This window comes from Melospiza melodia, chromosome 3, assembly GCF_035770615.1.
Source record: "Melospiza melodia melodia isolate bMelMel2 chromosome 3, bMelMel2.pri, whole genome shotgun sequence".
NCBI lineage: Eukaryota > Metazoa > Chordata > Aves > Passeriformes > Passerellidae > Melospiza > Melospiza melodia.
Window position 1 is genome coordinate 110,180,772 of NC_086196.1, and position 27,653 is coordinate 110,208,424.

The 27,653-nt window shown below is 45.2% G+C and overlaps 2 protein-coding genes across 2 annotated transcripts; one reads left to right on the forward strand and one right to left on the reverse strand.

Moving 5' to 3' along the window:
- The first annotated feature begins 4,425 nt into the window (after nucleotides 1–4,425).
- On the forward strand, nucleotides 4,426–8,236 carry LOC134416814 (left-right determination factor 2-like). Its single transcript, XM_063153506.1, has 4 exons — nucleotides 4,426–4,720; nucleotides 5,626–5,872; nucleotides 6,606–6,845; nucleotides 7,924–8,236. The coding sequence occupies exons 1-4, from the start codon at nucleotides 4,456–4,458 to the stop codon at nucleotides 8,234–8,236; spliced, it is 1,065 nt and encodes a 354-aa protein (XP_063009576.1). The 5' UTR covers nucleotides 4,426–4,455.
- An 11,307-nt stretch (nucleotides 8,237–19,543) lies between these two features.
- On the reverse strand, nucleotides 19,544–26,469 carry SDE2 (SDE2 telomere maintenance homolog). The gene is made up of 7 exons (XM_063152581.1): nucleotides 26,344–26,469; nucleotides 25,030–25,147; nucleotides 24,329–24,440; nucleotides 23,639–23,808; nucleotides 22,208–22,319; nucleotides 21,209–21,605; nucleotides 19,544–19,834 (listed from the first exon to the last, which is right to left on the reverse strand). The coding sequence occupies exons 1-7, from the start codon at nucleotides 26,467–26,469 to the stop codon at nucleotides 19,616–19,618; spliced, it is 1,254 nt and encodes a 417-aa protein (XP_063008651.1). The 3' UTR covers nucleotides 19,544–19,615.
- Nucleotides 26,470–27,653: the final 1,184 nt, after the last annotated feature.

Genomic DNA, 27,653 nt, shown 5'->3' on the forward strand with positions numbered 1-27,653 from the left:
TAGCAAAAGAGGACACTCTCTTCAGTGAAGCAAAACTTATTAGAGCTAAAATTAACTGGAGGAAATACAATCCATAATTAAGCCAGGTTACTTAGTGCCACAGATGCAGTATGAAGAGTATTCCAACTGTATTAGCATGACAGGGAAATGGGGACATCACAGGTTTTGGAATGCCAATCGCCACACAAACTTGGCACAGAATCAGTGAAGGCTGTGGAACATTGAATCTGCACAATAAGGCAGAAGAAACTTTTAAATAAAGCTGATAAACTTCTACGCTATAAATACAGTTGTAAGGGAAAAACAGCATTTTAGCTAGGCTGATAAATGGGCTCTGTTTAGAAATTAAGTGGTGCTCCTACAGAATTCAGCCATTTCTCAGTAATTAGGACATTCCTTAATGAAGTGGACTGTGGTGCAAAGCAAGCAATTCAGGGCTGTATGCTTATTTATCTGATTCAAGTGCATTAGCTAAATGTCAGTGTTTTTGCCAGCAGCCCGTGCTGCAGCCATCAGAGCCGTGACGAGTCCTGCTCCCCAGCTAACAAACAAGGAACAGGCTGGGGCAGTGGGGAGGAGACTGCTGAAGGCATAGAAAATGCTGTATTTAAACAGTTGTGTTTGCTTTTCTGTTTAAAAAAAATAAAAAAATCTTGAAGATCTCCTTTCTGCCAGAACACAGGCACTTTGCAAATGCTGCCAACACAAACCCCTGCGAGCCAGCCAGCTGACATCAGCTGACCAAGGACATGGGGGGACTTTGGACATTTTATCCATTCCTCCTCCTCAGACAGACTGCCTTTTGTCCTGGCCATCTGACCAAAACAAGCTCACGAGTGAAAGCAGAAGCTGCCTATGGAAGATGTGCTTGTGTCAGTGCAATCAGGGATGCACAGCACCAGGAGGGAAGGACCCAACTGGATGTGATCTCTCAGATATTTCCATTGGAGATGGCCAGTTCAGTCTGGCCTGTACTGGTGATGAGGAAAAAGAGTGTCATGTCCTTGCCTAGATTAAATGAGCTGGACAATTTCTGTGCAGCTCAAGCAGGTGATAGTTTGGAGCACAAAAGTTGCTACTGCAAGGAGAGCAAACCCTAAGGACTGAGGCTGAGGTTGCAGCGTCTTTGGAATGAGATCTGTGCACTCAGAGCAACCACAATTCATCTCAGACATGGGACAGGAAGTTCTATTTCCCAGAGTCAGGTTAGCCAGAGCTCACAACACAGATCCAAAGTCCCTTTTATGGCTTTGCACCCACTGGAAGGAGGAAGGGAGTGCAGGAGAGGCAGGTAAGTCAGGTGATCCCTGATTGAGCACAAAGCCTTTTGGCACAAAAATTAACAAGGCCAAGTCTTTGCAAAAAATCCCAGCCATCAGAAAGATCAACACAACTGCACTGAGTGGCTCTGCTGAAAACAGCAATTTTCAGCCTGGCCCTGGGAGACACCCAGATATCTTGTATTATCAGGCCTTACCTTCTGGAAAATTTTCCATGCCAGACACTTGCAGAGCAAGCTGAGGCCACAGGGAGCAAATTCCAGGGAGTTGTACTGGCCCACAGAAGTTGCTTTTCACATCACTCAAACAAGGGCTGTTTTAATGTGGGGCCAGCTCTAATACAAAAGGATTATGTCCATGGCAATTGAAATCTGCAACAGTTTAATATTGAGACCCTCAATACTGCAAATACATTTCAAACATTCTTGTGTGCCTGGATAATAGCTACATAATTAGGGCAAGCCTTTCACACTTTCTCTTTGATCCCACTGGACTTATTTACCAAAAGTCATTGCACAGATGTGCCCAGCAAATGTCTTACAGAAGTGCTTGAAACAAAATTAAAAGCTTAAATATAGAGATCCTCTCTCCACTAAGTACTGGGTTTTATTAGAACTGGGAGTTGCTCATACTTCACCCCTTGCAGCCTCTTTGAATCCTCTGTTTGACATTTCAAAAGTGCCATGCAGGTTCTAATACACATTACACAGAAAGAACTATTATAAAATTCCTGACTTTTTCTTGTTTGCACGACAAAGGGGGAATGGCAAATCCTCCAATTGGACCAGATAATCACTCTCCTGTGAAAAGCCTCCAATATACATCCTCTGTTTTCTTCTTAGCTGAGCTTCAAGTGTGTTTGGTCAATAATTTTATTTCGGGTGTGAAGCCCATAAATCACCTCCCAATACACATTGGACAGTGGAGAGTCCTGGTGGATTTGGCATCAGCCGCAGGAGAAATCACATTCGGATACAGGAAAGCTGGGTGCTGCTGGAGCAATCAGACATTTTCATTTCATGTTGTCATGGTCTTTTGAAGAACACTCACTGCAGATAGGACCACTCTCTGGGGCAAAGACTAATTGGATGGATAAATAATTATAGGATTGTGTCTTCTGACATAAGAGAAAGACCATTACAAATCCTTGGACTGCAGTTTTATCCAGGTGACCATATAAACCTAACAAATTCCCTGTTGGAACTGAGCTGGCCAACATTTTGAGTGCCCACGTGCAGAAAGCTTTGTCGGACATCTGAACATTGCTCAGGTGGTTTCCAAGCCTCTGACACAGCCCATTGTGTGACCAGGTCTTTTGCCCCAGCCTCTAGGAATCCATTTGGCTGGAGAGACAGTCCTGAGGGAAGAGCTGGGTGTATGGAGCTTTCCTAGCGGGATGAGGGAAATCACAAAGATTTCAGGAAAAAACCTTCCCTTTTATTCACAGGAGTGTTTGACATGAGCTGAACTGGAAGCTGACAAATGAAGTGGATATTTTTCACTGCTGTTTGTGTCTTGGGAATAGATGTATTTTGAAGTAATACACAAATGCATGTCTAAAATTTATCTCTGGAGAAAGATGCTACACAAAGTGCAGGATTAAAGAATGCACTGCCTTGGGCCATGCACAGGCTATTACTTTGTAGTCTGTTCCATTTTCCTCTTAAAACTCAATTTAGCTAAATAAGGTGCCCTTTTAACATCTAACAGAGGCTTTATCATGCTTAAGAAGACAAGTTTCTTAAAAGGTTGTAAAGACAAAGTGAGCAGTAACAGAAGTGTTGAGTGGGGCTCTTTCAGACGGCTTTATTGCCTTCCCCCGAGTACAAACCAGGCTGCCTCCCTCAGCTGACACTTGTTTTAATGAGGGATGAGCCACAAAGGGGTGATTTTGTACAAGTTCATTACATCCATCCTCCAGCCAGACTGTCCTCAGGGCACACCATTCAGCCTGGGCACTGGGTGAAACTGGGCCAATTTAAAATCATTTACAGAGGCAAATAAAACCCAAAAGGCCTTTGATGCTGAAGATATTTGTCTGTAGGCTCAGGTATGTGGCTGCTGGAGAGGATGAGAGTCTGCCCCAGGTGCCATGTTCCTTCATGCTTTCATCAATCCCATTTTATTCCTTCAGTTCAATTCTCCTGGGATTGGTGCCAAAAATAGATTCCACACCTTATGCCAGCAAATGCTGGGGAAGAAAAAGGTGTAAGTTTCCAGTTTAAATGTTACAAGGTAAACATCCAACCTTCTCACCCCAGCCTTCAGATCAGCTTCGCTCTCCAGAGCCAGTGCTCTGTTGTGGCTGTTAACAGCATTCAAAATACTGATATTCTTCATCCATGCTGGGGAATAGTGCAGTGGTTTCTCATGTTCACTGAGAGGTGATTTGCCTTTACATAAACCCTCTTCTTCTAGGCATGAGTATTATGAAACCCCCAGGAATCCAGAAAGAGTGATGGGGAGTTTTTCTACCATGTCACACCCGTACATCTTCCACCTTCTGTGATTCAGGAGCATCACAAAATCCCATAGATCATTCAAGTGCTGTGACTCACTGCCCTGATTCGTACACTTGATACAAATATTCAGAGATCAAAGTGGAACCTTAGCCCCCCACCCCAAAGATTTATATGATTTTTCAATGCTTGCCATAAAAATGGACTTCCAGCTACAGCTAAAGCTTCTCCTGATCGTTATTGGCAAGTTCTCTGCAGCAAAGATTGATGCTGCCTTGAGGAATCATATGGTGTGGCACACAAAGCAATGTATTCTGCAGTTGTGCTTCCTCCCTTCAGGGCTGAGCAGGGGACACTCATTGCTCAGGGGGCTTCTGGACAAACATTTACCAGGAATTAAAAAAGAAAAAAGGAAATTTCTTCTCCGTGATGGAATCTAGGAGCCCCCTAAACCCTCCTGTATTAACTTTGCAGTGGATGAAGGTGTTAAACTGGCATGTGTCTACCAACAGGGGAGTGACCCTTTCAAGTCCTTTGCTTCATCCCCACTTGTGAAATTTGTTGTGCCAGTGGGACGAGGCTGGCTATAAAACCCCAGCACCGGGGACCTCCACTCAGCTCGGGCAGGCTGCCAGCACATCTCTGCCGAGAGCAGCCCCGGGGAGATCCCCCCTTCACCTCTGCCGGGCCGGGAGCTGCTTCTCTGACCGAGGAGGATGGACCTGAGGTGTGCCTGGATGCTCTGCGTGCTCTGCCTCGTCCCCACCGCCCGAGCCTTTACCCAGGAACGTTTCAAGGAGGCGGTGCTGAAGCAGCTGGGGCTGTCCGAGGTGCCTAAACTCCGTTCGAGAGACTTGGTGGATGTGGTTATCCCAGAGCACGTCAAGAACAAGTACATGTCCATGCTGAAGCGGCAGAGGGTGAAGCGCCGAGCCCTGCCCAGCCTGGCTGGCATCCTCAGGGGCATCCCGGCGCACACAGGTAAGGTTTCTGCCGCTGGGAACATCCCAAGCATCCTGCTGCCGCCAGGGGAATCTGCCAGGACTCTCCCGGCTGGCAGCAGCATGGGCAGAGGCAAAAGCCCGAGGGGAAAGGGGAATGAGGGTCGGATTTGGCTCCAGAGCTCAGCTGGGCAGAGGAGGAACGTGCAACGGCATCCTAAAGATTAACAAATCACCCTTTGCACCTGGAGAGGGAGTCCCGCAGTCCTTCCAAAGGACAGGATGCTGCTGGAGCTTGACAGAAGACTTGGTACCCTGGGAACAGGCTGGGCAGGTGGGGGCAATAAAAAAGTGCAAGCCAAGGTTTTGGGTGAAATCTACAGCAAGTTCTCTAATGGGAATCACACCTCTTGGAGAATGTTTCACTCCCGCTCATCTCTTTTTTGTTTAGGTTTTTTTTTTTTTTTTTTTTTTTAACAGGAAAAATTACTTGAAAATTACCTCCAGAAAAAGGAGGAAAAATAGCCATACAGATACAATAGTAGCTGTACAAGGGCACTTAGAGCTTATTGTGCTTTCAAAGGACATACACAGCACCCTGGGCAGCAAATGAAAATACTTTTTCATTCCAAGTGGTGCAGTTTCCTGCTTTCATGCCCAGCACTGGCACAGAGGTGCACGCTTTTTGGGGTCTGCTCAATTTGGGGTCATATTATGCCAGAGACTTGGTTCTTCCAGGCTGCAGAGGCTCAGACATGGGAGAATAATTAGGGCATTTGCAAGACATTGATTCAAGCATGCATTAGAAAAGGTGTGTTTAGTGGCTGTCTCTGCCACTGTGAGCATGGAAGGAGTGTGTTGTGATGATAATTGTGCATGAAACGTGCCAACTTTTCCCAGCAGGGTGGCAGTGACAGGCCATCCTTTTTGTCCCCAACTGCACAGGTATGACAGGGGAAGTCCTCTACTCTGACACAACAACACGCCAGAGGCTGGTGTTCGACATGGAAGGCAGGATACCCAAAAACAGCGAAGTGACCATGGCTGAACTGAAACTCTTCAAGAAGCCTGTGGACAGGGCAAAGCTGCCTGCCAGGCAGTCCCACAGGCCCGTCTCCAACGCCAGAGTCAGCGTGTACTGGGTGCAGCAGCAGCACGATGGCACCAACAGCACCTCCCCGATAGATTCCAGGTGAGAAAGGGGCCTCTGCTGGAGTTACAGAGTTTGGGTCCTCTGGGGTGCTGTGGGCATCGTGTGGGTGTTCCTCAGCTCAGTCTGATGGGGTTAGCATCTGTACAACTGTGTTATATGGCCTCTAAACCCACAATGAGCTTTTAAGAGCAGGTATCATGCTGAGATGGCAATATATGATGATTCTATGAAATGATATCCTGTACTATTGCATCTTCCTCTCTGAAATCCCCCACTTGGTTCAATTCTGTGTCACTTATTCAACTGGGTTACTGGCTGCTGGTCTTCTTTCCCCTGGCCATTTTATTAGCTGGTTTAAACAAGTAAATGATGCAAAAATAATCTGATTCTGTAGTGGTGAGCTCTGTGGAAGTTTTGCAACAAGGCAGAACTAGACTGGACTGGAAACTTAAGGCCCTGGTGCAGCTCAGACAGGAGCAGGTGGGAGCCTGGTGTTCACCAAGCATTGTCGCCAATATTGAGGCTGCACATGACCCTGCACCACCTAGTTTTTTGTATGAGCATGTAGAGAGGGTTTTTTCTGACCCTTCAGTGTCTGTTAGATCTGCATTTGTCTTTTTGAGGTGGCAATTAACTGCTGTGGGTGCTTGCCCAGAGCAAAAATGATCATGTACTCAAGGCATGTGCCAATCCACAGGATGTAAACTATCTTGCGCTGCGAGCCCGGGATTTATCTGATGGGCTTTTCTAAGGCCAAGCCCTTGTCGTGCAGGCTGGTTCCTATCCGTGAGTCGGGCTGGAAGAGCTTTGATGTGACCCAGGCCGTGCATTACTGGCTGCGGAGCGAGGGGCGGGGGCCGATGCTGCTGGAGGTGCGGATCGAAGGGGAGAGGCCGGGCAGCCACGCCTCGGAAATGGCCAGAGCCGTGCGCTTCACCTCGCAGCACCCCGGGGACAAAGCCCTGGGCAAGCCCGAGCTGGTGCTCTACACCCTCGACTTGGACGACTACGGGTATGTAGGAAACCTAAATCTGCATGCACTGCCTGTGAAAAACGCCAATCGTTTGGTTTTAAAATTTTTAAAGTTTAATAGTAATAAAATGCTTATAAAAATAGTAATACAATTAGAGGAATAATAATCTGGACAAATTAAATTAGGACAATATGAGGCAATAAATACAAAGAGTTACGGACAGTCCGGGTACCTTTTTCTGGGCAGCACGAGCCCTAAAAAGGACCCATGTTAACAGAGGATTAACCCTTAAAAGCAACAGCCTGTTGCATATTCATATACTTCATCCATGATGCATAAATTCCATTCAAACACAAGATTCTGTCTGGTTATCATCAACTTCTTCCTCTGAATCCTAACAGCACCTTTGAGGTGGGAAGAAGTTCGTTTCTCCTGATAATGGAGCAATAAATTCTCTTTCTCTGTAAGGTTTAGGTGTCCTGTGGCTGCTATCTCACTGCGAGTCCTTTCTTTAAAAAAAAATATCCTACATAGCACAGTTTCTATTTTAACATTTTGATAAAACCTAAAAGTATATTTAACACACTACTTCAGAGAATTAATACAGCATTACTTTCTAACACAACACATATAATATTCATTTTAATATTTGTGAAAAGCCAATCATAAAATGCATGCATTTTTCAGACTGCCTCTGGTGTAATTTTGTCCTTGAATTATTGGGGGGGGGAGAGGGCAAACCCCAAATTACTGGGGGGGGAGAGGGTAGGAAGGTCTTACCATCAGCAGTGTCCACCAGCTGTGAATGGAGAAGTTAGAAAGCTGCTGCTGAATCTCACCTCTCCTCTTCCTATATCTGCTGTCTGACTACCCAAACAAACCCTGAGCAGGTTGCATGTCTCAGAGCCCACCTATGCTATCAGCAGCAAGGATGATTTCTCCCATTCTTCAGTTTCCAGTTGCAGCACCCATTCCTGTTTCTCTCTTGATATCCAGGAGCCCTGGGGACTGCAGGGATGAGGCAGAGCCCACCTGTGCTATCAGCAGCAGGGACCATTTCTCCCATTCCCCAGTTCCCAGTTGCAGCACCCATTCCTGTTTCTTTTTTGGCATCCAGGAGCTCCGGGGACTGCAGGGAGGAGGCGTTGCTGGGGAAATCCACCTGCTGCCGGCAGCAGCACTACATCAGCCTGCGGGACGTGCCCTGGGTGCTGGAGCCGGCGGGGTTCCAGGCGTTCCGCTGCTCCGGGCCCTGCCTGCAGCCGCCGCGCCACTCCGGGCAGCGCTCCTGCGCCGCGGCCGCCAGCTCGGCGCTGCCCATCATCTACCTCGTCAGGAGGGGCAACCACACCGAGGTTGAGGCGGCCGAGCTGCCCAACATGATCGTGGAGAGGTGCAGCTGTGTCGCGGACGGTGTGGCGCTGGTGTGATGGGTGATGGGGTGGCCAAGGGTGTCATCCCTCCCCCATCCATTCCTCTTGCAGCCCCGCCAAGAGCCGCCCCAGCCCCGAGCCAGAGATGAAGGTCCTGGGGGCTTCTGCCTGCACTGGGGCCCTGGTGCCAGTGTAGATGAGCTCAGAGGAGCATGCATTTCTCATATGAGAGGGGTACCTTAGGAGCCTTGTGCTTCTCGGGGCCTCCTTGGTGCCAGCTAAACTTCACTGAATTTATTTCAGCCCCCACCCTGGAGTAATGCAAACAGCTCCAGGCAAAAGAACAAAATTCCATTCCTTCACCATCACCAAGTGAAGAACAAATTCGTGGGCTCATTCTTAGGCTGCTGGGTTTGGTCCTTGTCTGCCCAAGCTGTGTTTTTAGTGAGCAGAAGCACTTACATGTACATAAACTGTACACACACACATGCACACATGTACAGAGTGTATGAATAAATGTGTGTATTGTCTACATACTGAATAGCTACATATTGATTACTTACATATATATATATGTACATAAAATATTGCCTAGAGCTCAAAGGAGCATATTTATGTGCATATGTATTACATGTACATATACATATCTACATGTACATAAAATATTATCTTAAACTCAAAGGCTTGTATTTTTTGGTCCCTGCACCACGGGCTTCACATAGTTTTAGGCAGAATTTAGAGTCCTGGAATCAACAGGAACATTAGGACTTGCTTGTGTGAGTAACAGTTTGTTTTTCTGATTCTGTATTACAGTTATTTCAATTTAGGGATATTTTTCAAGTTGTGTGTGCTTTCAAAATCAAGGAAGCAATAAAATACAAGTATTAAAGTCACCATGTGTGTGCTTATATTTATTCTTAGATCTAAAATGGAGGGGGAAAGGACTATCGTGTTTCTGTGAGTATGCAGTGCCCAGCTCCTATAAACATGCACACAGGAACAGCTCTTCTCAGCTACCTGTGTGATTTTATCTGCTCCCCAGGGGCTGGGCTGAATCGGCAAGGCAGAGCAGAGCCTACACTGCCAGTGTTTCACCCTGAGCTGCTGCGGGGTTTAAGGCAACACTTTCCTAAAGAGAAAACCCAGAATCTTTTCTGCCAGCAGGAGGTGATGCTCTCCTCGTGAACCTGCAGGGCTCAGCTGCAGCTGCAGCGCAGGAAGGGATGAGCTGCTCCCATCCCCTTCCTGCCCATCAGAAGCATTTTAACCCTGACCCTTCCTGTTGGACGTACCCCGGAGAAACGCTGTGATCATGTGGTTTAATCCCTTTATGGACTGCTCTGAGCTGCTGGCCGCGTTGTCACCTGTGCTCATTATTCCCACCTTTGTGTCAGACTCCTCTCCTCGGTTCATAACCCACTGAGGTGGCTCTGGGGATGCAGCATTTGCTGCTGACCATCTCTGTGGGATAGTGGGATGTGGTCCCTGAGGCTGTGGTTGGACCTGCTGCTGGTGCAAGGCCTCTGAAATGTGTTAGTCTGGCTAGACAGAGTGACCACGGATGAGGGGGAAGGAGGGACCTGTTTGACTCTGCAGTGGCTGTGTGCTATCCATCAGGAAATGTGAGTGTTCCTGCTGCTCTGCAGGACTCCAGCTCTGAGCTCACCCAGGCATCTCTGCCATCCCCTCATGGGTAGGCTGGCACCTCTCACTTGTGTAAATACCTGCGGCAAAAGAGCTTTAAGGGGAGGGAAAAAGGCAAAAGCACAGACTCACCATTCACCAGTGCTGGGCTACAGCACCATGAGACACTGGAGTCAGAACTGCAAGAGCCAGGACGATCTCTGGCATTCCCTTCTCATGACTAAGTATCTACCCAATGGCATCGGCATTCCGCCCCAGGCCCTCTCCACCCAGCTGGGGCAGGGCGTAGCCTGAAGGGCAGGAGCTCAGCCATCACCAGGAGGAGCAGAGCCGGTGATCCAGCCACACATCGAGCCTGGGGAGCAAAGTGTTTGAGCTGGTTGCTGCCTGAGAAAGAAGAGCATTAACCCTGGTTTCCCTCCAACCTCCAGCACTTGCACTTCAGCCATCATTCATCCTCCATCCCAGGGGAAATTCCGTGCAGTGCAGTTTGGGCAGGCTGTTGGGGGAAATGGGGAGCAGAGCACCCCAGGAGCTGCGGCATGGACGAGGCTTCTCCCTCCACCAGGATCCTGAGCTGTGTCCCTGTGCTGATCCCTTGCTTTGAGTCTGGCTGCCTTGGCTGGGTGCCCTGAGGACAGGAGGGACTCAGAAGAGAGCGGTGAGTCTGTGAGCGTGTCTGTGACACCTGGAGGGAGGGGAGAGGAGGTGGTGGCCAAAGAGACCTGGTGTTATTGTAGGGAGTGTTAAAAATAGGTTAGAAACTGATGTAAAATAGTTGCTAGATCGTCAAGCATGTTCTGTTAGTTTCGTTATCGTGAAAAATTCATATTGTATGATTGACTTTTTGCAAATATTCAAATGAATATTATATGTGTTGTGTTAGAAAGTTATACTGTATTAATTTTCCTAAGTAGTGTGTTAAATAGTCTTAGGTCATAACAAAACGTTAAAATAGAAACTATGCTATGTAAGATACTTTTTTAAAAGAAAGGACTTGCACTGAGATAGCAGCCACAGGACACCTAAATCTTTCAGAGAAAAAGAATTTATTGCTCCATTATCGATTTCTTCCTGCCTTGCTCAGCTGTGAAGACACAGTCAAGATTCAGAGGAAGAAACTGACACTGACCAGACAGAATCCTGTGTTTGAATGGAGTTTATGCATCATGGATGAGGTGTATGAATATGCAACAGGCTATGGCTTTTAAGGGTTAATCCTCTGTTAACGTGGGGCCTTTTTCGGGCTTATTTTGCCTAGAAAAAGGCACTCGGACGTCCACTCTTTGTTTCTGTTGTCTCATATTGTCCTGATCCTAATTGTCCAAATTTTTATTCCTCTAATTATATTACTATTTTTATAACAATTTTATTACTATTAAACTTTTAAAATTTCAAGGACAAGTGATTGGCGTTTTTCACAGTTATTATTTTGTAAAAGGGGCTAAAAGGGTAGTTACAAGAAATAGGGTACTCAACGTACCATAACACACCTCAGTAAAGTGCAGCACCCCCAAGCAAAACGAGCCAGCCTGCACAGAACTGTAGTGGGCCAATCAAGTGCCCTAAACCTTCATACAAAGGAAGGATCCAAAAAGAAACCAATCCAAAAAATAGGATAAAAAGGGGCATCTGACCCACTGAATTGTGCCACTCCATCTGGGACATTGGGGACTGAAAAGAAGCCCGAGCGCTGGCACTGTAGCATCCTGGATGGGAGTGCTCCTGCTTGGCCCTCAGCCTCCTTGCTTTAGGCCTTTATTCCTTATAATAAAAGCTGAAATCACTTTAGTACCAGAAGCCTGCTCTCGTTTTTAACAGGGAGAGCTGTAGGTATTGCAGGGTGCAAGTCTGTGAGAGATAATGCCCTGCCTGCCCTGCTGCCTGCATGGACACTTGGATTTACCGCTGGGGCAGCTGCACGGATGTCACAGCATCTCTGCTGGGGCTGGTTTAGAACTTACACTGGGATTGAAGCTCCCCACTTTTGGGGAGACAGGACACTGAGGAAAACGAGAGCAGGCTCCTGGTACTAAAGTGCTTTAAGCATTTATGATAAGAAAAAGAAAGGCCTGAAGCAAGGGGGCCGAGGGCCAAGCAGGAGCGCTCCCATCGAGGATGCTGCAGCGCTGGGGCTGCTCAGCAGTGATGTCCCAGATGGAGCTGCAGAATTCAGTGGGTCAGAAGCCCCTTTTATCCTCTTTTTGTCCCTTTGGATTGGATTTGGTTTCTTTTTGGATCCTTCATTTGCAAGAAGGTTTAAGGCGCTATGGTACCTTGAGTACCGTATTTCTTACAACTACCCTTTTAACCCCTTTTACAATATAATAACCAAACTAACAGTACATGCTTAACAATCTAGCAACTATTTTACAACAGTTTCTAGCCTATTTTTAGCAACACTACTCCTCTAAACTGCAGATGGCTTTGCCATGACAATGTTGCAGGCTTGGAGGCTGGGCTGATGTGGGGAAGGCTCCAGAGACTTCTACACTGCAAACTCCTGGCTAGAAGGCTGTGGATGAAATACTGCCACACCTGGGACTTTTTCAGACATCAGCCCGTGCTGCAGGTGATTGTCTCCCAGCCTGTCATCCCCAATGCAGGCAGCATTTGCTGTGGCACCTTCTGTGTGCTGCTTGCACGGGTACAACTTGTAATGCACACGGAGGCTGCCAAGCTGTCATGTTCTGCTTTCCGTCTGAGCAGCAGCACAGTCTCTGAGGAGAGGCAGAACATCTCACATCCTGGGCAGCAGCGTGCTCAGCACTGCCATTGATGCTGTGCTGTAATGCAACAAAAAGGAAGAGCAGTGCAGGGGAGTAATGAACCCCATAGAGCCAGAAATTATTTTTAAAAAATGGAAAGGTTGTTTAAGGCAAAGTTAGTGTTAAACCATCAGGCATCCTTCTTGTGAAAAATGCCAATTACTTGTTTTTAAAATTTTACAAGTTTAATAGTAATAAAATGGTTATAAAAATAGTAAAATAATTAGAGTAATAAAAATTTCGACAATTAGGATTAGGACAATATGAGACAATAAAACAAAGAGTTATGGACAGGCTGGGTGCCTCTTTCTGGGCAAAATAAGCCTGAAAAAGGACCCATGTTAACAGAGGATTAACCCTTAAAAGCCATAGCCTGTTGCATATTCATACACCTCATCCATGATGCATAAATTCCATTCAAACACAGGATTCTGTCTGGGCAGTGTCAACTTCTTCCTCTGAATCCTGACAGCATCTTCAGGGCTGAGCGAAGCAGGAAGAAGTTTGTTTCTTCTGATAATGGAGCAATAAATTCTCTTTCTCGGAAAGATTGAGGTGTCCTGTGGCTGCTATCTCAGTGGCAGTACCTCATTCCTCTCTTTAAAAAAGTATCCTACATAGCATAGTTTCTATTTCAACATTTTGTTATAACCTAAAACTATATTTAACACACTACTTAAGAAAATTAACACAGCATAACTTTCTAACACAACACATATGATATTCATTTCAATATTTGCAAAAAGCCAATCATAAAATAGGCATTTTTCACACTCCTGCACTACTGAAAGCACAGAGCACCCAGGTGCTGCTCAGGGAGCAGGAGGTGTGTGCTCTTCACCTGGAGGACTCCAAGAGCCCTGTTAGCCCCACTCCAGGTTAGGTTCATGTGTGAGCGTTCGTGTGGCAGCTCATTCTTATCAGAAACATGAGCTTATCAAGAGTGCCTGCTCTGGCTGGCAGAGTGCTCACAGGGTGACCTTAAGGGCCTGCAGTGGTTGATGGAGCTGGACTTGGGGGCTGGAGCTGCTCCTGTCAGTCTCAGGAAAGCTTTCCTTTAGAGACAGGTTTGGCCATGCCAGCAGCACTTTCCCTCTCCCTTATCTCTACCCATTATCTCCATTCTAGGAGAGAGAACAAAAGTTTCAAGCCACATTAAATGCCACTGCTGCCTGGACTACATTGCCCTGTGTGATCTTTCCATGGTTTCATTTAAATCAAAGCTGCTTTCCCCTTTCCTTTCGAAATCTGTGAGAAGTTGCAGCTTCTCCCAGCTGTCGAGGCCTTATTTCCTCTCCCTCTCTTGTTTTTTTCCCTTTTGCACTTCACAGACTCCTACCAAGGGTGTCTGACACTTTACCTTTCAGGGCAGCCTCCTAATTGCCTGTGTAAGCCAAAGGGATGCCAAATCCACATCCCAGCCAAGGTGATAACCAGGGAGCTCCTCTGGCCTGGGCTGGCAGCAGCTGGATCTGGGAAAGGGGAACCCAGGGCAAACAGGGCTGGGGAGGTGGTGGGAGTGGCAGGGAGGGTGACAGAGATTCTGCAGGGCTTTGATGCTTTTAGAGGATTTGGACTCCTCCATCCGCTCATGGAGCAGGTGTAGGAGGGCAGCGTGAACAAGCAGCACATTTCAGAATAAAAGAGAATAAAAATTTCATAAGGACCGCTGCCTCTGGCCTGTGCACATGCTCAGGCACTCCAGAGCTGCTGGGGTGCCTTGGTTTCCTGTGGTACCACCAGCAGGTGCAGAATGGCCAAGAAAGAGGTTTTAACCTTGGCAGGAGATAGCAGGTTATCTGGAGATGCTGGGCACTGGAATGTCATGTAAGCAATCCACAGATCTCAGTATTCTATTTTTGATAATTGCTGAATCAGAGTGGGTTTTTTGTTTGTTTGTTTGGGGTCTTTTTCCAAGCTATTTATTACTTTTATTTTAAAGCTTATCCTGAAGTTTATTTATGGGTTTTCAGTTTACATTTTCCCCTCTGATTTTAGTTATTAAAAAAATCTGCCTCTTTGGAAGCCTGTATCCCCTTTGAAGGTCTGTTTTCTGTTTTGCTGAAAATGAATGCAAACAGTTCATGATCATTACTTCCCAGGTGACTTCCAGCTTCCAGCCCAGGGATCATTAGCCCTGGCACCCTTGGGAGATGCCAGGTGGTTGCTGGGTACAGCATCACACTGGCCATGATGTGCCATCCATAGCCACCAGACCTCAGAGAACTGTTTAGGTTGGAAAAAACCTCCAGGATCATGGAGTCCATTAACCCAACACTGCCAAGCCCACCACCAAACCATGGCCCACAGGTACCCACAGGGATGGTGATTCACTCACTGTTTGTGTTCTCTCTGAGGTGTGCAATGCTCCCAGCAGATCTTTCACAAGCTGGCTGGCTCCTTATAAACACTTCTCTTCTCTCCACAGAGCCCAGACAGGTCTTTCAAGAGCTCCTTGCTCCTTTCTGCCCTGCAAGTTTTGTGCAAATTCCTGATTCCCTGTGCCAGGCTAGAGAAGCAGGCCAGGCAGCTCCTGCGTTCAGGCCCCCGGGACACTTCCCAAGTGTGAAAAATGCCAATCACTTGGTTTTAAAATTTTAACATTTAATTGTAATAAAATGGTTATAAAAACAGTAATATAATTAGAGGAATAAAAATTTGGACAATCAGGATTTAGGACAATATGAGACAATAGAAACAAAGAGTTAAGGACGGTGCGGGTACCTCTTTCTGAACAAAATAAGCCCGAAAAAGGACCCACGTTAACAGAGGATTAACCCTTAAAAGCAACAGCCTGTTGCATATTCATACACCTCATCCATGATGCATAAATTCCATTCAAACACAGGATTCTGTCTGGTCAGTGTCAGCTTCTTCCTCTGAATCCTGACAGCGCCTTCAGGACTGAGTGAGGTGGGAAGAAGTTAATTTCTCCTGATAATGGAGCAATAAATTCTTTTTCTCTGAAAAATTTAGGTGTCCTGGGGCTGCTATCTGATGCAAGTACCCCATTCCTTTCTTAAAAAAATGTCACACACATAGTTTCTATTTTAACATTATGTTATAACCTAACCTGTATTTAACACACTACCTGAGAAAATTAACACAGCATAACTTTCTAACACAACACACATAATATTCATTTTAATATTTGCAAAAAGCCAATCATAAAATACGCATTTTTCCCACAAGCATGCACAGCTGCTGGCTCTAAACCCAGACTAACTTCCCTGGCTCAGCCCAGCCTTTAGCAGAGCTGGGAAGCTGTAGTGCTGTCCAGCCCCTCCTCTGCAGCAGGGTGAGCTCAGAGCTGTCACCTCCCTCCCTTCAGGTGCCATTAGGCACGTTATTCTGCAAAGCCACCCCAAGTGCTCTGCTATAACAAAACCCAAACCAGCCGAGGTGGCGGTGCTAACAGGGGTGCAGGCATTACCATCTCCAGATAGATGTCTTGGAGAAAGGTTTAGGATTTAAAACCAGCACCTTCCTGAGAATACACCGCTACAAACCAACCTTTCAAATGCCAACATTGTCCAGAAAGCAAAATGTTGGACAAGAATGAGCTGCAGGGGGATCAGAGGGATTGATTGTGGCTGTTTCAGGAGCAGGCAGGATGGTGTAAAAGTGTGAAAAATGTGTATTTTATGATTGGCTTTTCGCAAATATTAAAAAGAATATTATATGTGTTGTGTTAGAAATTTATGCTGTGTTAATTTTCTTAAGTAGTGTGCTAAATACAGTTTTAGGTTACAGCAAAATGTTAAAATAGAAACTATGCTATGTAGGATACTTTCTAAAAGAGGGGACTGGCACTGAGATAGCAGCCACAGGACACCTCAATCTTTCAGAGAAAGAGAATTTATTGCTCCATTATCAGAAGAAAAAACTTCTTCCCACCTTGCTTAGGCTTGAAGATGCTGTCAGGATTCAGAGGAAGAAGCTGGCACTGACCAGTCAGAATCCTGTGTTTAAATGGAGTTTATTAATCATGGATGAGGTGTACTCATATATGCAACAGGCTGTTGCTTTTAAGGGTTAATCCCCTGTTAAACTTGGATCCTTTTTTCGGGCTTATTTTGCCCAGAAAGAGGTACCCGGACTGTCCGTAACTCTTTGTTTCTATTGTCTGGTATTGTCCTTATCCTAGTTGTCCAAATTTTTATTCCTCTAATTACATTACTATTTTTATAACCATTTTATTACTATTAAACTTTCAAAAGTTTAAAACCAAGCGATTTTTCACAAAGGCATGACCCACGTCCCTGCTCCTCAGCAGCACTGCAGGACTCAGCTCCGTGCCCTGTGAGGAGGGACGAGGCTTTGGCAGCGCGTCTGGGATCAGACCCATCCTCCGTGTCAGCCCAGTGCCACCTGCAGCAGGCAGAGCAGAATCTGCAGCGCCGGCAAAGCGATGGAAACAATTCCAGCACCTCCAGCAAAAGGAGGGTTCACATCACTGGTTGCCCTTTGAGGAGCCAGGGCAGAAGCTGCAGTGCTGGCAAAGCGATGGAAACAATTCCAGCGCCTCCAGTAAAAGGCGTGTTCACATTGATAGTAAAAGGTTTTAAAATCATGGAAAATTCAGGGAGTTAGAGAGAAAGTTAGGCTTAGTATGCCCTGGGAAAATGTTAGGTCTTGTGTTTGCTAGGTCATGTGAAACTGCCTGTGTTGTCAGTATATGATAAATAATTGTTAGATGTGATTACATATAATTATTGTTTAAAGAATAATGAGAAACTCTAACACACTTTAACAAACTACTTAAGAAAACTAATACAGCATAACTTTCTAACATAACACATATAATATTCATTTTAATATTTGCAAAAAGCCAATCATAAAATACGCATTTTTCACACAAGCATGCATATTTGCTGGATCATGTGAAACTGTGCCTGTGTAGTCAGTATATGATGATATAACTGTTAGATGTGATTAGATATGATTATTGTTTAAATAATCATAGGAAATTATGTTAGGGGTTTGAGGGGATCACAAGAAATCCATGCTTGGATGAATACAATAGAACAAAGTAAGTTTAATAATTAATATGTAAGTTATATTATGATAGAATATGAAACACGTTTGGCTTGAAACCATGTGGGGTCAGGTTTGGGTCTGTGCACCCCTTACACCCAGAGCTCTTCAGTAAAAGCACCTGCATATAATAATTCTGTGATTATGTGTTTCTAAACACTAACAACATCACTGAGTGGCCTTTGAGGAACTTGTTAGCACTGTGCAGGTGAGGACCATGGAATGGAACCTTTTGGCAGCTGTTATTGTGTCTGCTGTGGTGATATTTCTAAACCTCCAGCAGTTCCTTCCCTCTATGACCTGTCTTGTTCCCTGCTGTTTTGTGTATTAGGTGTACTCATCTTTCTTTCCACGGAAGAGATGGATCCCTGTGAAGTGAGGAAAAGCCCTCCCTCAGGCTTGTGCCAGTGTTTTCACTCCTGACTATTTTCAGGCAGTAACTCTGCAATGCCAGTGAAACACGAGGCAGTGCTTAGGTGCTTGAAATAAATGCATTTAAAATGACACTTCTGAAGTGTGACTTCTCTAACTCACACCACTTGCTTTTTGGGGAAGTGGTTCCACAGGAGAATGAACCTTTTCTCTGGGAAGATATTCACAGTTTTGGTGCATTTACAACCAGAAACATCTTTGAAATCTCAAGCTACATAAATACTCAGGAAAAGAGACACAGGCTGCAAACTGCATTATCCCCTGGCCCTGGACTGGAAAGACCACATCTGTTCTGATACCCTTCTCTCCTACAGAAATTGCCCATATAACACTGGAACTGATTCAGTTTGTATTTTTTTCCCCAACTGTTGACTTTTCTGTTCTTGTCCAAATTCTTAAAAAGCTTCAAGCACTTCACCTACTTGTTTCTCTTCTGTTGAAGGATCAGTCCAAGTCCTGTTGTTACCCAGCTGTTTTCAAAAGGATGCCCTTTGAGCATGTCAAAGTCCTGAATTGCCAGTGAGCACCCCTCTGGCTCTCCAGACACAATAATGCTCTAGGCTAATCCTCCATGTGGGAAGATCCTAGAGCAAATGCCTGTTCCTTTTTTAACTCAGCAGGAGCTAAACAATTCCAAAATAAAATTGCCAAAGTGTGAAGCTGGTTCAAGGTACAGCTGTTGCCCTCTAAAATAGATGTAGGGCATTTCTTTTAATTCTGGCACTACTGAGGATGCAGTTGGTGAATAGTGTTTGGTGCTACTGGTGGTTTAAAATGTCCTAACCAGTGTTTTTATGTAACCCTGCTTCTGTTGTGCTGGCACAAATTTGTTAGAGCCACATCAGGGAACTGATTTGGTTTCATAAGGAACCCACAGCACTAAAGATAAGTGTGTGACACACGAGGTAGGCTTGGAAATGGCTGCATCAGTAAAACTGAAGCAAGAGAGAACTGCAGTGAGGGGAAATAACTTGGGTAGAGTTGCTGCCAAAACACACCACTAAAGTGGCCACTTCACTTTTTGTCCCACACTCCCCTTCCCATACTAAAAAGGAGCTTGAGTGTGCTCAAAGACCTGGAGGCTCTTTTGTCCCACACATTGTCACTGCCTTTCACAGAGCTGGTGACATCAAAGCTTTGCCACTCAGGCAGGGACTGCCAGATCTAACATCCCCACCCTCTGGATTTACACCAGCAAAACTCCAACAGGCTGAGGTGACCTCCCAAGCACCCTGCATCCCAGTTTCCTAATGAAACAGTCAGTAAACACACCCATTTCCTTTCCACACAGAGTCCACTTGTCCTGCCACAACCTCCATGAGATGTGATTTGCAGAGCCTCAGTGTTTTTCTTCTCCCTCCAACACCCTGTGGAACAGATCCCTAAGCACTTTGTCTATGATGATATCCTTCCCACCTCCCCATCCTTTCCAAAACTCCTTGGGAATCTTGTGGATGTGAGTTCAGAAGCTGGGGATACTCAATTGAAAGGATACCAAGAGCTTTTATTTAATGACATCAAATACACATGCAAAAAAAGGTAAATATTCCCAAATCTAACCAGAGGTTTTCCCTTTAGGGGGCTTTGCAAATAAGGATGGCTTGATCTGGTCTCTAGACAGACCTCTCACTGAAAAAAGCCTTGCTGCTCTTTCCTTCAAAGTGCCTCCACATTTCAGTCCCAAAGACATCAATCCCATCTTCAGCTTCTCTAAACCCAGGGCTTCCAGCTCAGCAGCAGAGTTGAAGGCCAGCAGGTCTATTGGTTCTACCTCCTGAAGAGAGAAAAACAATTGAGGAAAACATTCAAGAAAAACAGGAGTTCAAGAAGCAGTTGGACAATGCTTTCAGGTACATGGTGTGATTCTTGGGGCTGGACTTTTGACTCTTGTGGGGCCCTTAGACCTCAGAAGATTCAAAACTGAATGAAAAACATCAGTTTGCCATCTTGCCAGCAGTTCAGTAGCTTAACCTTGGCTTCCAGAGGCACAGCAAAGCTGACAGCCCCTTTTTAGCCTGATGCAGAATATAACCAATACACCTCCAGCAGGAGCAGGAAGGAGGATAAAAGTTATTTCTAATGCAGTTATGCTGTAATTAAAGAAATTTATTAAGAAGCATCTCTTTTTAGTAAGATTAACCCCAAAAAAACAAGTTGTGAAGATCACATCTCATCCTACCACTAAAAGAAAATGTGCATTACAATTTCATCTCCAAAGGAAATTGGTATATTTGCAAATTGACTGAAGGTAAAAAGGACCCCTACAGACAGTCTAGTCCAATCCAGAGCCTTGCCTACAAAAGACCATGGAATAGATGGGATAATTCAAATGCTGGAATTTACTAACACACTATAAAGGACACCAAAATCTAAGCCCATTTTGTTCAATATTTAAATGCACATACTGCTCTTATAGTCTGTATCCAGAGCAAGGAATAACAGCAGTGGGAATGAGAGAACTCCCCTTATGCACTTGGCAAAAATAATTCTTGCCAGTAAAATCAGAGCCTTTGTCCTGCTAAGCATACAAAAACCCAACTGGTTACCTCATTATTCTCACCCTACTTCTAAAAAAGAAAAAAAAAGGAAAAATTCATCAAGGACTGCTATAAAAATATTTCCACCTGCAATAACAATCTGCCACAGCATTGGTGGAGTTTCCTGTTCTAGGAATAGAAAGTCTCACAAATACTGAGCAAAAGGTAAACAGTGAAGAATGGTAAACATCCTGTTTAAAACTTGCCAGCTCTAATAGTACAGTAGATGACAAAGTTCTAATTGATCAGATTACATCCTTGGTCTTTTCCCCACTGAACTGTAATGAACTTTCACACATCAGAGTTCATTTGTTGCCAGTGGCAGACTTTACACCCAAGGTGAAAAAAGGCAGAAAATCCCAGTAACTCCCTAGCCTGAAAAAATGAGCTATACTTTTTTTTTATTGCTAGAGTAAGCCCAGATTCATTACCCCCACAAATCTGTAACAGTAATATTATGCAAGGACCCATAAAGCAGAAGTATTGGCTGCCAAGTATCAGTTGGGCTTTCATCAATCCAGTGGGAAAAGCTACATTGCTGGAGCTTGTTTGCTTCTTCAGCTCTAAAAGCAGCTGAAGACAGACCACATTTTGTCCTGCTTCATACTTACTGTGCTCTGGGACTGATTTGTTTCCTGTGCCTTAGCAGGAACATTTTCTTGCTCTTCTTTCTGAGCTTGAGTCACTCCATTCTTTCCTTGGGTGTCTTCCTTTGGGGCCTCTGTCATTTTGCTGTTTTCTTCAGACAGAATTCCAGCCTGCCCACCTGTGCACACCTCTCCTTGCAGATCTCCTCCAGGACCTTCAGGCTGCTCCAGTGGTTTCTCACTTGCACTGGTAGATGGACTGTCCTCTGCTGAAGCCACAGAGCTGCTTGAACACTCATCTGAATTCCCAACACTTCCATTAGCACTGCTGCCTGATGGACAACTTCTGTCAGATGTACAAGGGGAGTCATCCTTATTGTCATCCTCACAGCCTGAGCCTGAGGCCTCATCCAACCCTGGCCTGGCACAGGGAATATGTTACAAATTAACATGCATCTATCTTCACTTTTTGTCTTTTAAATAATTTTTTTTTAATTGCCACATTTCTCTTTCCAAAACCATCTTCAGAGAGATATAAGGAGCTACTCCAACAGCTATTTAGGTTAGTTTAGTTAATGGAAGAACTATCAATATTGAAAAGGAGCTACAAATGCCCAAAACAGGTATTACAGCATTCCCAATACAGAAATGACTGGAATCTTTGACTTCTCTTCCATGTTACATCAGATGAAAGATGCTAGGGGAGAAAACCAATCTTTTTAGGTTCATTGTAAATTACAATTAATTTATGAAGAAAAGGATAATAGGAAGTAGTAGAATATAATCATTTAGAAGGGGTGGGGGAAAAAAGTGTCTATTTTTGCAAATGAAGTTTGTCTGCTCCACCTGGGACAGAATTATAGGAATGCAGAAATGTTTACTTTCAGTTCTTTGATTTAATCAGTTCACTTTTCTTATTTCAAGACTACATCTCAGACTAGACTCTGCTTACTAGTATGTATCTAACTTTACATCCTTTTTAAGGCTTAAGGCTGAAATATAAAAACAAGGTATAACTCTTACCAAGGACACTTTCTCTTTTCAGATTTTGTTTCGCTCTTCCCAGGCTCACCCGGACGTTTCCGACTCTTGCCACTTTCTGATGACACTGCTTTGCTGGCAATGACCTGCAAGCCTTCAAAACAAATTTGAAAGTGAACTTCATCAGGGCACAATTAATGTCTGGTGTAAATTCTACTTGTCTCTTCACTTCAGATGCAATTTAAAACACTAGTGGAAAGAATCACTATTGGTAACATAGACTCAAAGATTGAACATAAACTGAGTAGCAGCAAAAGCTTTCCTACATGGATTTAGTAAGGCACAAAGTCAATTAAAATTGGAATCCTTAACTGAACTATCAGGTTCTTCATCCCATTCAGCCTCAAGTTTCACTATCTAGCTGACAGCAAGAGAACAATATAGGGATAAACAAAGTAACTATAAAGACCAGGAAGTGAAACAAGGTATTCTGCAGCTGGATCCAATATCTAGCTTTTATGTACAACCTCTTTATAGTTCCACTGGGTAACTCTTACAGCTCAACTAGCAACACCACCTTCACAGAATCTGGCTCTTAATCTCAAAATTGATCTCAATCTTAAACTCAGAAGCTGGCTAGGTGACCTAGCTAGCAAGGTGAAGCATCACTTGTATCATGTCATGCAGTTCAGTGTGTGAAAAATGTGTATTTTATGATTGGCTTTTTGCAAATATTGAAATTAATATTGTATGTGTTATGTTAGAAAGTTATGCTGCATTAATGCTCTTAAGTAGTGTGTTAAATATAGTTTTAGGTTATAACATAATGTTAAAATAGAAACTATGCTATGTAGGACACTTTTTTTTCTAAAGAAAGGAGTGGCACTGAGATAGCAGCCACAGGATACTGAAATCTTTCAGAGAAAAAGAATTTATTGCTCCATTATCGGAGAAACAAACTTCTTCCTGCCTCACTCAGCCCTGAAGACACAGTCAGGATTGAGAGGAAGGAGCTGACACTGACCAGACAGAATCCTGTGTTTGAATGGAATTTATGCATCATGTATGAAGTGTATGAATATGCAACAGGCTGTTGCTTTTAAGGGTTAATCCTCTGTTAACGTGGGTCCTTTTACTTGTTTACTTTGCCCAGAAAGAGGCACCCGGTCTATCCGTAACTTTGTTTCTATTGTCTCATATTGTCCTAATTCAAATTGTCCAAATTTTTATTACTCTAATTGTATTACTATTTTTATAACCATTTTATTACTATTAAATTTTAAAATTTTAAAAACAACTGATTGGCATTTTTCACAAGCGGAATTTAACAGACACTGCAGACAAAGAGGAAAAATTAAATTTCAGCAAATTTCGCTGAAATTTAAGATTTAAGTGAAAAAACCCAATTCTTGTTTAAATTTTCCTACTGGAGTGAGGCTAGAGAGGCTCTCGGCGTGCAGTGTGCCTCCGTACCGATGCGCAGCGACTCCTCCTGGCGCTCGGCCATCTCTCGGTACTGCCGCTCGTACTCGGGGTCGGTGAACGTGTGCCGCGGCTCCGCCAGCTTCCGCTGCAGCCGCTCCAGCCGCCGCTGCTCCTTCTCCGCCTCCCGCTCCGCCTGCTTCTTCACCCACTCCGCCATCCTGCGGCGACACCGCCCCACATCAGCACCGCGGAGCGCGCCCACCCCGGCCAGGCTGGGAGGGAAAGCGAAAAGGGAACGGCACCCAGAGAAATGACAGCACGCAGGGGAATGATTGAGGAAACTGCCAGAGACTCTGCTACAGAGAGGAGAGCAGGGTTTATTTTGAGAACCAAAAACAGCAGTCAAGTTCACACATCCCCAAGAGTGTGGTCTTGCAGCTTCAGAGAGAACTGTGAGAACTGCACACAGGGAATTGTGAATCTGCACCAAGAGGTGTGGAACAGTCTCTCAGACTCAGGCTGCAGTAAAATCACATCTGGTTTTGTAACAATAGAATTACAGTCAGGAAAGCCCTGCTGGCTTCCAGTCCATCTGCACTTAAGATTTCACTTCTGCTCTTTTTAGTACTCAAAACACCATTTCATTGCTACAACAGGCAGTCACTTGATCTCTTTTGTTAACAGTGAGCTACAGGATGAGGTTATTTTACAATTTCAGCCTCTGAGGAAATGCCTTACGCTTTCTCGTGATTGACATCCCTCAGTCTCCTCCCACTGAGATCCCGACACGCCTCTCTGTTCGTGGTCTTCTCAATCTGAGCACCCAGGGCTCGCAGCATCGACCCAAACCCTTCCAGAGGAAAAAAATAAACAGGAATTAGCTACACAGAAACATCTTGTCAATGTGAGGAGTCCAGCTTAGGTTGAATTCTGAGATCTTGGCATTTATATATATATGGTTTTTAAATAATAGAACATAAAGTCACTACTGAGATCTTGGCATTTATATATATATATATATATGTTTTTAAATAATAGAATATAAAGTCAATTAGGTCACATAACACACTCAAATCACAGACTATTTGTACCTGAACTATTTGTCCTAAGTGATCACTGAATGAAATGTGGCAGCCTAAGGTGACAGGTCCTTTTCAACACAGTTTCAACTCTGAAGTCACTTTGGTACATGCTACAGACTTCTACCAACAGAGATAAGCTGAAAAGGGGTGTGAGGAAGATCTGGACTTCATCTTCCATGGTCAATGCTCAGCTTTGCACAAACACTTGGATTTTAGTTCAGAGACTTTGTATCAGTCATACACACAACAAGAGGTCTGCCAGTATCTGAGGACTCCTGCTATCAGCACAGACTGTGGCACAGTAGCAGTTTTTTAACCTAAGAATCTAATCACCAAGAAGCAGAATAAACAACAAACCTCCTTTTCCAGCACAGAGCCTTGGCTCCAGGCTATAAACAACTCCACTCTGCAGCTCATCTTCATCGCTGACCAGTCGCCCATTGCACTTCACATACAAGCTTTCTTCTGGGATGTTCTAAAAAAAAAGGAGCAAAACTGAGTCAGATCATTGAGCCAGAAAAAATGAAACATTCTGACAAAGAAAATGATCAAGCAGTTGTGTTTTCTTCCTTCCAGAGAAGCAAAAATAAAATCAAACACTCTGAAAAGCATGAACACTCTCTAACAGTGCTTATTTTAATTCCTGGTTACCAAAGGACTGGATACAGTCTAAATCAGCTTGCAAACATGAATGCAGAAAAACTACAATGGGAAAAAATCACAAACAACCTGTGATGATCTGACCATAACCTTCATTCCCTGTCCTCCAGTGCCAGTAGCAGGAAGGAGATAAGGGGAGAGAAAGAAAGTGTGAGGGGAGGAGGGCAGGCGTTTTTAGGATTTCTTTTACCTCTCATAATCCTGCCCTGACTTTGACTGGTAATAAATGAAGTCCATTTCCCCAAGTCAAGTCTGTTTTGCCTGTGATGCTGAGTGTTGAGAGATCTCCCTGTCTATCTCAACTTTTGACCCCTCTTGTTATATATATATATTACACACATATATATATAAATACATATACACACATATATATGAAACATATATATTTTTCTCTCTCCTGTCCAGCTGAGAAGAGGAAGGAGAGAGCACCTGGAGTCCTGCCAGGGTCAGCTCACCTGTGTTTATATATAGACACACACACATACACATATATAGATATGTGTGTGTATATATGTGTATATATATGTGTGTGCGTATGTATATACATATGCATATATATATGTACATATATACACACATATATGTATAAATTTATATACACACACACATATATACATATATATGTATATATGTGTGCATATATATATGTACATATATACACACATATGTATAAATTTATATATATACACACATATATATGTATATATATGTATAGGTATATATACACATATATATGTATATATACATATATATACACATAGATATACACATACATATATACATATGTATACACACACACATATATATAACACGTTGATAAGAGGCTACAGGTCTCTCTTACAGCAAACCCTGCTGCTCAGCGAAGCGACAGCATCGAAAGCAAGGCGCGCACAGGAGCGGATCGCGGCTCCGCGGGTGCGGGCGGCCTGCGCAGCGACGCCGGCACCGGAAGCGCAGCGCCTCCCGAGGCCGGAGGGCCCCACACCGGCTCCCCGCTGCCCCGGCACTCACCAGCTCCCGGGCGCGGTGGTGGCGGAGGCAGAGCACGGAGCCGCTCCCGGGGGGCAGCAGCAGCGGCCGCGCCCGCGGCCCCAGCGGGTCCCGCACCCACAGCGAGTCCGGTCCCGGCGCCGCCATGGCTGCGGCCCCGGCGCTCACGTGACGCGGAGGAGGGCGGGGCGATGCGGCCGCGGCCGCTCCCCCTCAGCCCCGCCCGGCGCCTCCCGGCCCGTTTTTATCGCATTTTACAGTTCGCGGTTCCTTATGCGAACGGTTCAAGGCCAATCCAAGGAGCCCCGCCGTTCTAATCCGCGGGATTCGTGCAGCCCGGCGGGTTGTGCAGCCTTTCCCAAGCCCGTCACGGGCGGAGCCGCGCCGTAGCTCCCGCTGGCGGCGGCGGCGGAGGGAGAGCGGGGAGGGAGCGCTCGCGCCCCCTCAGGGCAGGGCCGGGGTCGCCGCCGAGCGCCGCCAGTGTGGGGAATGCGGCGGGGACCGGCAGCCCTGCATTGTCCGGCAATGTCCGGCATTATCCGGCAAAAACACCGCAAATTTCACGCGAGGATTTGCAGCGCGTCCCTGTGCATCCTTCGCCTTGTTTACTCCCAAACGCGGTTTTGCATAGGGATGGGAACAGACCCGGAACTCTGGTGCCCCCTGGGTCACATAACACACTCAAATCACAGGCTGTTTGTACCTGCAATATTTGTCCTAAGTGACCACTGAATGAAACTTGGCAGCCTGAAGTGACAGGTCCTTTTCAACACAATTTCAACACTGAAGTCACTTTGGTGCGTGCTGCAGACTCCGGGTGACTCCTGGGTGATCCCAGACATGAGGACAGACTGGGAGATAAACTCATCAGGAACTGCCCTCAGAGAAGAATTGGGGATTCTCGTGAGTGAAAATCTGCACAGGAGGCAGCAGGGAGTACTTCCAGTCCAGAAACCCAAACACATCCAGGGCTGCATCCAAAGAAGCACAGCTGGCATGTCAGGGGAGGCATTTTACCCCTTTTCCCCTTGTGAGAGACAACTGCTCACTTTGAAAATTTAAAAAGGTTTATTAAACCATAACAAAAGCACAACAAAGGATTACATAAGGAAAAAGCTGCAGCGCTGGGAGCTGCCCCTGGAAAAGCTGGGTGCTTAGGCAACCTGCCTTCAAATATCCTCCGTGTGGATGGTTATGTCGAAGATGAAGACATGGGGGAGATAGTGTCACACCCCTGTCACTTTATCTCCCAATAACAATGTTTCCTGCAGTGCCTTTTCGTTTCATACCAGCATGGGCAAGGACTATTGCTCACAGTGTCATCTGCCCAC

Excerpts from the sequence above, each read along its gene's own strand:
- LOC134416814 (XM_063153506.1), top strand. The coding sequence starts at position 4,456 with ATGGACCTGAGGTGTGCCTGGATGCTCTGCGTGCTCTGCCTCGTCCCC. Across the intron at positions 4,721-5,625 it reads GGGCATCCCGGCGCACACAG|GTATGACAGGGGAAGTCCTC; the intron begins GTAAGGTTTCTG and ends CCAACTGCACAG. Across the intron at positions 5,873-6,605 it reads ACCTCCCCGATAGATTCCAG|GCTGGTTCCTATCCGTGAGT; the intron begins GTGAGAAAGGGG and ends CTTGTCGTGCAG.
- SDE2 (XM_063152581.1), bottom strand. The coding sequence starts at position 26,469 with ATGGCGGCGCCGGGACCGGACTCGCTGTGGGTGCGGGACCCGCTGGGG. Across the intron at positions 25,148-26,343 it reads ACCACCGCGCCCGGGAGCTG|AACATCCCAGAAGAAAGCTT; the intron begins GTGAGTGCCGGG and ends CTTTTTTTTTAG. Across the intron at positions 23,809-24,328 it reads GATGTCAATCACGAGAAAGC|GATGGCGGAGTGGGTGAAGA; the intron begins GTAAGGCATTTC and ends GTGTCGCCGCAG.